This window comes from Macrobrachium rosenbergii, chromosome 20, assembly GCF_040412425.1.
Source record: "Macrobrachium rosenbergii isolate ZJJX-2024 chromosome 20, ASM4041242v1, whole genome shotgun sequence".
Taxonomy (NCBI): Eukaryota; Metazoa; Arthropoda; class Malacostraca; order Decapoda; family Palaemonidae; genus Macrobrachium; species Macrobrachium rosenbergii.
In genome coordinates, this window is record NC_089760.1 from 34,130,001 (window position 1) to 34,142,748 (window position 12,748).

The 12,748-nt window shown below is 37.0% G+C and overlaps 1 protein-coding gene across 23 annotated transcripts in view; it reads right to left on the reverse strand.

The window, feature by feature from the left end:
* LOC136849237 (epsin-1-like) overlaps positions 1-12,748 on the reverse strand; it is a 150,992-nt gene that overhangs the window by 50,466 nt on the left and 87,778 nt on the right. For 9 of the 23 annotated variants that reach the window (XM_067122472.1, XM_067122477.1, XM_067122471.1 and 6 more), the window contains 2 exons: positions 12,153-12,372; positions 11,165-11,710 (listed from right to left, as the gene is read on the reverse strand). In XM_067122472.1, the coding sequence (XP_066978573.1) occupies positions 11,165-11,710; positions 12,153-12,372 (766 nt within the window). The remainder of the gene's footprint in view (positions 1-11,164; positions 11,711-12,152; positions 12,373-12,748) is intronic. The other 14 variants (XM_067122485.1, XM_067122489.1, XM_067122488.1 and 11 more) reach the window with 3 other exon arrangements.

Sequence of the window (12,748 nt, forward strand, 5' to 3'; positions counted from 1 at the left end):
TTTGTGTTGCAATTTGTGAAATCAGCAATTAGCTCAGCTAAGCTGGATCCAGATTATGAACCTTTGAAAAGCAAGCACAACAGGCCAAGGAAATTCTGCGTAAGTAAACTGTGTTTATTTAGCGTAGGACACTTTAGCAAACGTGACTAAACCTAGGCTTTTTTTTTTATAGTAAGGCACATGTCAGAGGAAAACGAGAGAGAGGATCGCCGAAACTTAGCTTTGGAAGCCTTTGCACGTGGCTTGCATGCCATTCAATTAGGTTATTTAGGTGCTAACCCGTTAAAGGAATAGTGCGCGTATTCCTCCTCTGAAAACCTGTGATTTCGAAACCGAATCCTTAAATAGGCACGAGCAATCGACTGAAAACACGTGTTCGAAAGTCAGACTAGCATCACTGACTCATTCTACTCTCTCTCTCTCTCTTGTTTAGAAATAGGGCGAAATATTATGCCAGACTAACACAGACTGAAAACACGTGTTCGAAAGTCAGACTAGCATCGCTGACTCATTTTACTCTCTTTCTCTCTCGTTTAGAAATAGGGCGAAATATTATGCTAGACTAACGCAGACTTAAAAGGTCAACAACCGTTGTCTCGTTCCCTCAGTCTGGGGAAGTCCCAGGTTTGTTTACCAACAGTAACTTCGTTCATTCATTTGTCGCAGACAGGCCTATGAGATAAACAGGAAGGGAAGAGAAACGACCTTGACCGGCATTCATAGCCCAGTTAGGAATGTGTAAAAATTTGTTTGTTTGACTTTCTTCGCTCTCCCTCGGCTCGCTCTACCAAATTGTTTTGCATTATTGGGGGTCCGACATTATATGTTCTGTATTGTTCTGTTTCTTTTTTTTGTGTTTTGTTTGTGCTTTTACTAAGGCTGTGTGTGTTGCCTATCTGTTATGAATTTGGGATTGCCACCCACCTAATTGCCCTTGAGAATAACACTTCTCCCATAAGTGAGAAAAACTAGTGCTCTCGCTAATCAGACCTCATCTGTGCGGGAATTCTTGGGAGACCAATCATTTGCTCCTTACAGTCCCCAAATAAACCCGTTCCTCGGTAAAGTGGTGAGACCAATTCATCTTCAATTCAGTCCCCAGATAAGCCCACCTTGTCGGTAATTCGGGAGACCCATATATATTCCAATCTAGTCCCCAAATAAACCCGTTCGTCGGTACTTTGGTGAGACCCATTCATCTTCAATTCAGTCCTCAGATAAGCCCGCCTTGTCGGTAATTCAGGAGACCCATATATATTCCAATCTTGACCCCAAATAAGCCTGTTCGTCGGTACTTTGGTGAGACCAATTCATCTTCAATTCAGTCCCCAGATAAGCCCGCCTTGTCGGTAATTCAGGAGACCCATATACATTCCAATCTAGTCCCCAAATAAACCCGTTCGTCGGTAATTTGGTGAGACCAATTCATCTTCAATTCAGTCCCCAGATAAGCCCGCCTTGTCGGTAATTCGGGAGACCCATATATATTCCAATCTAGTCCCCAAATAAACCCGTTCGTCAGTACTTTGGTGAGACCAATTCATCTTCAATTCAGTCCCCAGATAAGCCCGCCTTGTCGGTAATTCGGGAGACCCATATATATTCCAATCTAGTCCCCAAATAAACCCGTTCGTCGGTAATTTGGCGAGACCAATTCATCATCAATTCAGTCCCCAGATAAGCCCGCCTCGTCGGTAATTCGGGAGACCCATATATATTCCAATCTAATCCCCAAATAAACCCGTTCGTCGGTACCTTGGGAGACCAAATATTCGCTGATTATCGTCCCCAATAACCCGTTTTGTCGGTAACTTGGGAGATCGGAGAATTTCCATTCCTAATTCCCCGCTGTAGCCCGCTGTGCCAGGGCGGGAGATCATTCATACGTCCCTTTTTGGGGAAGATTCCAAATTCCCACAGCGCTGGGAAATTAATTCTGTGTTACTTGCGTCCTCTCCCACCTGCAAAATGTCGACACGATCTCAGCAGAGCGAGGATTTCAAGTTCTTCATGTCCTCCGGAAAGGAACTCGGCCTTTCCGGGAGGGAGCTAAGAGACTGGGTACAGGAGAGGATGGACACATTACAGGCAGAGAGACAGGCTCAGGAGAAACGAGAAGAGGCAGAGAGACAGGCTCAGGAGAAACGAGAAGAGGCAGAGAGACAGGAACGAGGGGCAGGGAGACAGGCTCAGAAGAGACGAGAAGAAGCAGAAAGACAGGCTCAGGAGAGACGAGAAGAAGCAGAAAGACAGGAACGAGAAGCAGAGACAGGCTCAGGAGAGACGAGAAGCAGAGAGACAGGCTTAGGAGAAACGAGAGGAAGCGGAAAGGGAAGAAAGGGACAAGCAGCGTGCCCATGAACTCGCGATGCTGCAACGGCGTGGCCCTTCGCCTCCACCTGCCACCCAGGGCATGAGTGCCTTCAGTCAGGCTCTCGCCTGCATGCTAAAATGGACGGAGGCTGACTATATATATATATATATATATCTAGGTATATATATATCATATATATATATATATATATATATATATATATATATATATATATATATATATATATATATATATATATATACACACACACACACACACACACATATATATATATATATATATATATATATATATATATATATATATATATATATATATATATATATATATATATATATATAGTGCTTGAGTTACGATAATTTGTCTTACGATAATTTGATTTTGCAAAGGGGTTAGCGCTTATTACCGATACGACAATATTTAGAAAATATTAAATTTTGCATGGGGACAGCAAGAGAGACCAAATTACAATGCACCAACTTCTTTTCCTTCATGTCTTTATCCCATCTTTTAGTTAAAAAAGTAAAAGAGAATGATATAAGTATTGTTAGTAACGTTATACTCTTGCGTAAATGGTTACAGCCATGAACAACCGAACGAAAACTGCCATTTTGCTAATAACCAAATCATATAACATTTCAAATCCATTGTGCGGTATAACAACAGTTGTTTTACCTATATATTTATAACCATTGTATATATATATATAAACAATTATATATAGTTATATATTACAAATGACATTAAGTAGATATATATATATATATATATATATATATATATATATATATATATATATATATATATATATATATATATAGGTAGTGCTATAAGGTAGTGCTAGTTCGATGATTTGATTTACGATAATTCGCTTTTCACGATGGGGTTAGCAATTAATATCGATACGACAATATTTTGAAAATACGTATTTTTAAATTTCGCGGGCAACTGGCGCAGGCAACAACGTACAATCAGGCAGCATACGGTGTACAATACGTTGGCCCGAGAGGCTGGAATAGGTACATTAATTCAATGAGCTGACCTCACTTGCTCTCGTTGTATCGGAAGTTAAAATAGGTCAGTGTTCGTTTGCAATTTTTGTGCGTTTGTAAATACAGGTAGTGCACGAGTGACGATAATTTGAGTTTACGATGGAGTTAGCAATTAATACCAGTACGACAGTATTTAGAAAATATTTTTAAATTTCGAGCGGGCACAGGCAACAGCATACACTACAGTTGCCGTAAATCAGGCAGCAAGAGAGACCAACTTACAATAGACCAACTTCTTTTTCTCCATCTCTTTATTCCATCTTCTAGTTAAAAAAGTAAGAGAATGATAAAAGTATTGTTAGTAACCTTATACTCTTGCAAAAATGCGTACAGTCATAAACAACCGAACAAGACTCTGTTGTTTTGCTAATAACCGAATCGGATAACACCTGTTTTGCTTGTATTTCAACCATCGTATGGTTAAACAATTATCGTAGTTATGTTAAAAATGACGTTATGTACTGGTATGTTTTTACACTACCCTTATCCGCTTTGGAGAAAAGATCGGCAAGGAAATATACTGCTACAGTAAATTTAAGCTGCAAGTTGTAGTTGAAGCTGAGAAAAGAATGTTCAAGCTGCTAATGACTATAAATTATTGTGCATTGGCAACATGGATGAAACTCGACAGCAAATAAAATTGGAAAGTATTTCAATCAAAACTACTGGGCATGAAAGAACACATATTACTGCTGTTTTCACGCCGATAAAAGATAAATACGAAAAGCTTGTAGTATGATGATGAAATCAACAGAAAATAGCAAACGGAATCTTGATTTTTTTTTACACAAAACAAACGGCCAGCCACCAACGTCATATATTAACGAAAAAAGGCTAAATTAATTTCACAACGAGACATATTTAAGTTATATTTCGACTTAAAAACACTTCGTATAACGAAAAATATATATGTCCCTTATAAATAAAGTACCTAGAGATTCATTTACGCTAACTAGAAGCAAGAAATGCCCTCTGAACCGAGTTAAATGCGGCGAAATAAAGACCGTGTGATCGATTCCCAAACCAAAACATTTGATTGCTATGATCGGAATTTATAATGCAAAAGCAATATAAGAATATTTACGATTGGATACAGTGTAGTAAAGCATAACTTTTTAAAAGATCCATGGAAAAGATGTACATTCGTTATTTTGATGTTTGTATAATACGGTGTTATGTGAAAATAGAATACAGTATAATGTAGGCTAGGCTACCGTATATGATATACGAAAGTGCAGGCTAGGCCTTGTTTGTTATTCAATTTCTCTTTATACTGACTTATCATGTCAATCTGCATTGAACCTGCAGAATTAGCTGACACTAATAATTACTATACCACATATGTATATGGTACTGATTGCCCAAGTGTAGGCTAGGCCATATTCGAGTTACGATTTTTTCAACAAACGATGGGTTTTTTGGAACCTAACCCCATCTTAAGTAGGGGAATACCTGTATATATATATAGTGCTTGAGTTATGATAATTTGTCTTACGATAATTTGATTTTGTAATAGGGTTAGCACTTATTACCGATATGATAATATCTAGAAAATATTAAATTTCGCACGGGGACAGTGAGAGACCAAATTACAATGGACCAACTTCTTTTCCTTCATGTCTTTATCCCATCTTTTAGTTAAAAAAGTAAAAGAGAATGGTATAAGTATTGTTAGTAACGTTATACTCTTGCATAAATGGTTACAGCCATGAACAACCGAACGAGAAACTGCCATTTTGCTAATAACCAAATCATATAACAACAGTTGTTTTACTTGTATTTCAACCATTGTACGGTAGTAAACAATTACCGTAGTTATGTTACAAATGACATTAAGTAGAATGGGACTGATATATTTTTACATTATACCCTTATTCGCATTGGAGAAAAGATCGGCAAGGAAATATACTGCTAAATTTCAGCTGCAAGTTGTAGCTGAAGCTGAGAAATCAATGTTCAAGCTGCTAATGACTATAAATTATCTTGCATTGGAAACATGGATCAAACTCGACCATAAATAAAATTGGAGAGGAGCATTTTAATCAAAGCAACTGGGCACGAAAGAACATATATTACTGCTGTTTTCATGCCAATAAACGATAAATACATAAAGCTTGTATTATGATGACATCAAGTGAAAACAGCAAATGGAATCTTAATTTTTTACACAAAACAAACATCCCCCAACAGCCAACGTCATCTATTAATGAAAAAATAGCTAAATTAATTTCACAACGAGACGTATTTAGGCTATATTTCGACTTAAAAACACTTCGTATAACGAAAAATAACCTTATCCCATATAAGTAAAATATCTGGAAATTCATTTACACTAACTAGAAGCAAGAAAAGCTCTCGGAACTGAGTTAAATACCGCAAAATAAACTTACCGCATCATTGATTTCCAAACCAAAACATTGATCGCTATGATCAGAATTTATAATACAAAAAGCAATATGAAAATACATACAATATTATTGGATACAGTGAAGTAAAGCATAAATTTTTAAAAGATCCATGGAAAAGATACATATTCTTTATGTTGATGTTTATATAATACGATATTATATGAATATCGAGTACAGTATAATGTAGGCTAGGCTACTGTATATGTATACGATATACCATAGTGTACAGTAGCTCAGCTAATTCTTGTTTGTTATTCAATTTCTCTTTGTACTCAATTATCATAGTTATTCTGCATGAACCTCCACAATTGGCTGATAGTAATAATTACTATACCATATATATATATAAAGTATATTTCAAAGTGTAGGCTAGGCTACCATATATGTATAGAATGGTACTGAATACCCTAGTGTAGGCTAGGCTATATTTGAGATACTTTTTTTTTTTAACAAACAATGGGTTTTTTGGAACCTAACCACTTCGTAAGTAAGATAATACCTGTACGTGTTTTCTTAATACCTAAATTGACCTCTTCTCAATTTCTTCACACTTCATTACAAAGCCTAAGATGCAAATGAAGAACCTACCCCTGATATGTCTAGATAATGCTAAAATTAACCACTTTGTGGTCAAGATGTTAAAGCTGACCTCACTCTGACATATAGGGAGCAGGTTTAAATCCTGCCACAGGTGTCCAAGTTTTTCATTTGGATTTTAGGTTTTGTAGGGATAGGCGTATCCAAAAGTAGAAGATATAGAGGTGTTATGAAGTTACTGTTACTAATGTGTGTGTGTATATATATATATATATACACTATATATATGTATGTGTGTAACAAATTTCAAAGCTTAGCGAGAATTTCCACAAACACCACAATGAGTCTTCAGTCTGAAATTAGAGCCAATGAACTAGTGTAGTCTTAGAAATGACCAGCAAATAGGAAAAATATATTGCAGTAGCTAACTTAAGCCAAGTTGGTGAAAGAGATAAGGATGAAACCAGTAAAGTACCATGAAAGGCACACCTTCTCAAGTATAAACATTGCAAGTCTATTACCCATTTTGTCCTCACATAACTATGGTACACATTTCCTTAATCCCACCAAAATCACTCTACTATTCTAATCAGTCTTCTGACACTGAAAAAAATTCACACATTTAAGAATCTCGCTTTCTCATATTTATATAATCTCTCTCTCTCTCTCTATCTCTATCTCTATCTCTCTCTCTCTCTCTCTCCTGTGTGTGTGTCTTTCTGGCTCTCTATAACTTTTGCTCATCCTTTCTCTCTGATTGCTGGAATTGGACTCTCAAACTTTTGTGTTGGCCTCCACAACTCCCTGTTACTGGGTTATTTATGTGGAGCCCCTTGCCTAACTCAGGATCAGTGTTCTTGGGCACAGAGGTGCCCTCCTCTTCTTTTTGTCCAGGAGGAGTGTTTTTTTGGAGACCCACCTTTAAACCTCAGGTGTTTGGTATATACTACCCAGGATATGTCTTCTGTTGCATTCTTATGGAAGCTACCTGGATTTTCAAGACAGTCATTGGCATGTGTATCTTGCCCATACTTTCTCCTGTCTTGCCGGATTCAGTCTTCCAAAATTCCTCTGAAGGCCATCACACAACTCCAGACCAACATCCTCATGGCTCTAAGCTCCCCCTTTTCTCTGCTGCTTTACTTCTACAGCAGGAGCATTTTTCTTGAAATACCCTCCTTTGCACCTCAGGGGGTTGGTGTGCATACCTCAGTGATATCTTCTGCATGGATTTCTGAAGTCATTGTTGGTTCCACTGTTTGCCCTCTATGGGAACTGGACTTATTTCATGAGGGTCTTCTATTCTCTTCATAGGTTTTTCTGTTTTGTCCTCCCTCCTTGATTGAGATTCAGGCTAATTATGATTAATGGCTTCTGTGTAACAAATTATGCTTTAAGGCAAAACATGTTTATTTTATATACCCCTATAAATCATATTCTTCAGTATCCTCCTCTCTTCTCATTACTCTTCCAGATGGGGGTTGTTACATAAGTATGAGTAATGTGGCTTATGGCAGATAGTGGAACGCTGGCTGGGCGCAGTGTACCTCTCTTCTTTCTGATCTTCACGTCATAAATAGGATCTGTTTTGCATGGCATAGGACAATTTATGATTAATGGGTTGGTATAAAAACTTTTGTTTTAAAAAAATTGTATCCAATGAATATTCTTGTTCCTTGAAAGCCAGGTTTTCCAGGCATAGAGCCCTTCTTATATATATCTTGATTGTATGTACTGCACTAAATTGGGGTTTATTTCAGTCTATAAATATCTGTCTATATATATTTCTTTTTTGTTCTTTCCAAAAGATTTTAATCATGCAGCTGGAGAAGCAAATTACTAATCACTCAAGGAATTTCTGTATCTAAATGCACTGTAAAGATCCAAATGTTTTTGAACTACTATCTCACTTCATGGAGAGAATAAAATGCATAAAAAAATATTTGCACAAAATCTGAGTAAAGAAAATTTGGGATAGCAAATCAGCAAGTGTGAATAAGGGTTAACAGGAAAGGTAAGCCAAGCAAAAAATATTGATGGTCAGACAGGAACAAAAACATTGTATCAACTTTCTCCAGTCAGTCAGCAGGGAGGGATGACTAATATAAGGTCTCGATGATTATTACGTGTCTGATGGTCCTGTAAGTGTTTCAATGTTGGTAAAATACTTCTTCATACTTGATATTAATTGAAGTTTTTCTTTTATATAAAAATGCCACTTAATGGAACCATACTGAAGGTGGCACATGAGGCTCCTGTGATGCTTTGCGAGTTCCTCATTCCTCACTCTGATGAGTATGTTCATATAAGTTAGTCCTCTGGACTGGGTGTGACATCTTTTTGGATCAGGAATATACAACAGGTTTTATATCCATCATAATGCCACCAAGGGAGCACTGGCAGTAATAATTTCTTTTAAGATTTGTTTATCTTCTTCATAGCCAGGCATCATGTGCTTGCAATGGTAGGTGGTTATCTGGTCACTGTTATTCTCTCAAAGACTCTTCATTTATATGGTTGTCATACCAACAGTTAATCATCTTTTTAAGGAGGAAAATCGTTATCCACAGGTTGCTGTGCATATTTCTTGATTTCCTTGTGAGCTGCAGCCCAAGTGCTGCAATGGGAGAGGGTATGGCTGATGTACACACAGATGGTTAACTCAGGCATCAAGTGGGGCACTCACTAGTACTACTGAAGCAGTGCCCTGAGTTTAAAAGGCATCATGGAATGAAAGCTGGCAACTATGACTCATCCCTATTGTGAGGCTTCTAGGTGTCCTTGGGACATGAGATGACATTCTTGTGCATGATCTTCATAAAAGTGTCGTCAACATACCAACGGAGTATCATGGAATTTTCCATTTACCTGAAGACTTTTTCTTTAATGCAATCAATAAAGTTTGCAAAATACACAGCTAAGGGGTGACCCCATCTATTTATTGACATACTGTGCCCCTTGGGCATCTGAAGGAGGCCTCCTTGTTACAGTCAATAGGGTCTCCTTCAGGATGTTGATAAGAGGAAAAGAAACATCATCGTTCACCTTTCTGATGATGTAATCAGTGATTCCATTGATTGACACGTCTATGAAGAGGGACTTGACATTGAGGGAAGCTTGGTGCCATCATTATTACTAATATTATTCTTAAATAGTTTAATCAGACCACTGAGCTAATTTATTTAGCTCTCACAGGGCTGGCCCAAAAGGATTTGCCTTTCATAATTAAAAGGTTTAGATATTACTAATCACATTACAGCTCTTTAAAAATTTTATAATCAAAACTGTTGCCATGGACAAGTTTGAGGAGTTCTGGGGATGCAATGATATTAGTGTGAGAGTGGTTGAATGGCATCAGGATGTGCAATAACTTCTTCATCAGGTGACTGGTGTGGTGGGGATTGGGATAATCTTAGGGTCTTCACATTGTCATATAAGTAGCCAATGTCATAGTCCCAGGTATTTTAGTAGTGCCTTACTTGTGATAGACTTCCACATAGCCATGTTAGTTACCCATAAAAATAGTTTATCTAGACCACTCAGCTAAAAACTTTTACTCTTACAGGACTGGCCATATGAGCCTGACGAAGAAAATGTATGCGAGTCAATTTACATTAACACAATTTATTTTCCTTTGTTTAATCTTCTAGTACTCAAGCTAAATGTTAATCTTTGAATTCTAACATGAATGTTTCCCTGAAAATTTTGTTGCTGCCAATCAAAATTGTTATTTCTCAAAACACAAGCCAAATATCAATTTTGAATCAGGTCTTGGTTGCATAACTAGTCATGTTAAAATATCAGCTACTCCTCAAATTTACAGTATTCATATTTTAGACAAGTGTATTTCTATCTGCAATGACTAGATATCAGTAATATATAAAAGCTGATTTTTACTATGTAGTTGATACAAATATGTCATGTTTCATTACTTACAATCACAATTTGAGAACTACAACATGGAGACTGATGAATTCATACTTAAATTAGCAATAGTAATTTGTGTAAACTTGCTACTCAACTATAATATGTTTTCTTTTACATCTTAATTAGTTCTCCAAAGAGATTTATTATAACATCAACCTACCTCATTAGATGGCAACACTAACAATGCTAGGAATACAATTTTATAATAACACTGATTGGTAAAACTGGGGCAGTTCCAGTGCCAATGGGGATTCCATTCCCATATAAGAAGAAAAAGAATTTAGGGAAGCATGATTAAGGTTATTATAATGGGTAAATCCGAGAGAATTGTTTTATTTAGTTAGAGGAAATTCATATGTGGCTTCCTGATAAAAGAAAAAAAAATGCTGAGTGGTCAACTTAAACTATCTTTCATAAGCAAAGTCACTTTACTTACCTATTATGTACAAACCTCTTGAAAACAGTCATTCAAATAAAAGACTTCAAAGAACTAAGAGAGCTATAACCTGAGAATTCAACCCATGACAGATCTCACAGGTACAGTGCACCTCAGTTAACAAATATCACAATAACCTTTCCATTAAAACTGACTTTACAAGACATATAGCAACACAAAAGGTAAGTGAGGTAAAGCTTCAATCCAAAGGTATAAAAGTATCTAACAGCAAAATTTACTTTCAAATTGTATTAGCAGCATCAAAGTATACATAAATATTTAATCAAGGCTCTTTACTGATCTCTTCCTAAAATTAAAGGAATTTGTTTAAGCCAGTTATATGCTTTTGACAATTAAAAATCCACTAGGCTATATACAAACAAAAAGTAGAAAACAAAACCTTGTCATTAATAACACAAAATTAGTAGGCCATATTTACTGCTCTTAGTACACAGCTTAGATTCTGTACCTTACACGTGGGGGCTAACGGGGCTGCTGTAATGTTGACTTGCACAGCCCCCCATGGATTGTACGAAGCAGGGGGTAGTGGAGAAGAGTCACGGGAAAGGGGAGCAGAGGAGGGGCCAAAAGATGTGGAATTACAAGGATTAGGTGATACCGAGGAATTGGGTAAAGGTGACGATGAGCGAAAACTTGTGGAGGGAGGGAAAAGGGAGTAAGTTGAAGGTAAAGATGTAGAGAAATTCTGTTGTGTTGGGGGAGCTAAAAACAAGGAAGAAGGTCGGGAGACTGAAGGATCTGTGCTTAAAAACATATTGCCTTGAGAAACTCTTGACAAATCTATAGAGGACTTTGTAGTTGACGAGTCTACAAAGGGATTAGGTGCAGAATTCAAGTGGTTTTCAAAATCACTGGACAAGAAAGATGTAATAAAGGGTGGGTTAGAGTGTCGGAAAGATATCTTAGAAGAAGAAGTGGTGAAGAAAGAATTTGATGAAACAGGTAGAGGGGGTACAGGTGGAGGGGAGGGAGTGAGTCCTGCGGCAGGAACACTCTGAGGGAAGGAGGGAAATGTGTAAACCAGATAGGAATTTGAAAAAACACTAGTCAAGCTTTAAATGTACCAGGGAAACTGATCTTGGAAATATGTAAAAGTTATTTTAAGTATTTCATAATTTTAAATGTCATTCCAGTTAACATTATTCAATTTGGTGCAAACCCTAGACTTTAGCTACTTATGCTACTGCTGTGCAATAGACAAATAAATTATTAATGAGAAAGAAAAGAGAGACTCAAAGAAAATGATACACGTGAATCTTTTACCTTACGTTACAAGTTCCTAAACCACTTACAACAACTTTATCACCCTACAAACTCCGCCACACAATTCAAAGGCATTACCCAAAAGTACAATGTTAGGAAAATAACGACCAGTTTAACCGTGGAAAAGAACTAGATAATTACCAAATCCTATCTGACATACGTATACAACATACCTTGGGCTGAGCAACATGTTGAGGTGATGCAGATGGTGCTGGGGCTGGCATACCCCACGGATCAAGATTTGGTGCTGGAGGAGTGGCTACAGAACGTGCCCCGCCACCATTAGCTCCACCATGAGGATTAAAATTGATGTCCAGAAGATCATTCATAGCTGACAAGTCTTCCTTCTGACTGCGCTTGTATTCCCTAGGAGGGAGAGATCCATGACCAGTACTGGCTTTTGATTAGTCATAAACTTTTATAGGTAAAATGAGAAATTTAGCTGACCCACTTATAAATACTTTGCATGCAAAACCGAGTCACAAAAACAAAACATTGAAATAACACTTTGAAAATTAAAATAAATCCAAGCATATGTTGCAAAAGCTTGTCAATATTCCACAACCACATGCAAATTGGTGCAGAATTCAAAGAACAGCAATATTATAAATTAAATAAACGGCATAAATGTATAACAGGCACTCAAAGTTGCATATAACAGTTCTTACCTCAACATCGTAACTCACCAAAATAACACCTTCACTTACACAGTAAAATACAGACATACACAGTTAAACTCTTCAAATGCCATTTCAATTTACTAACAAGA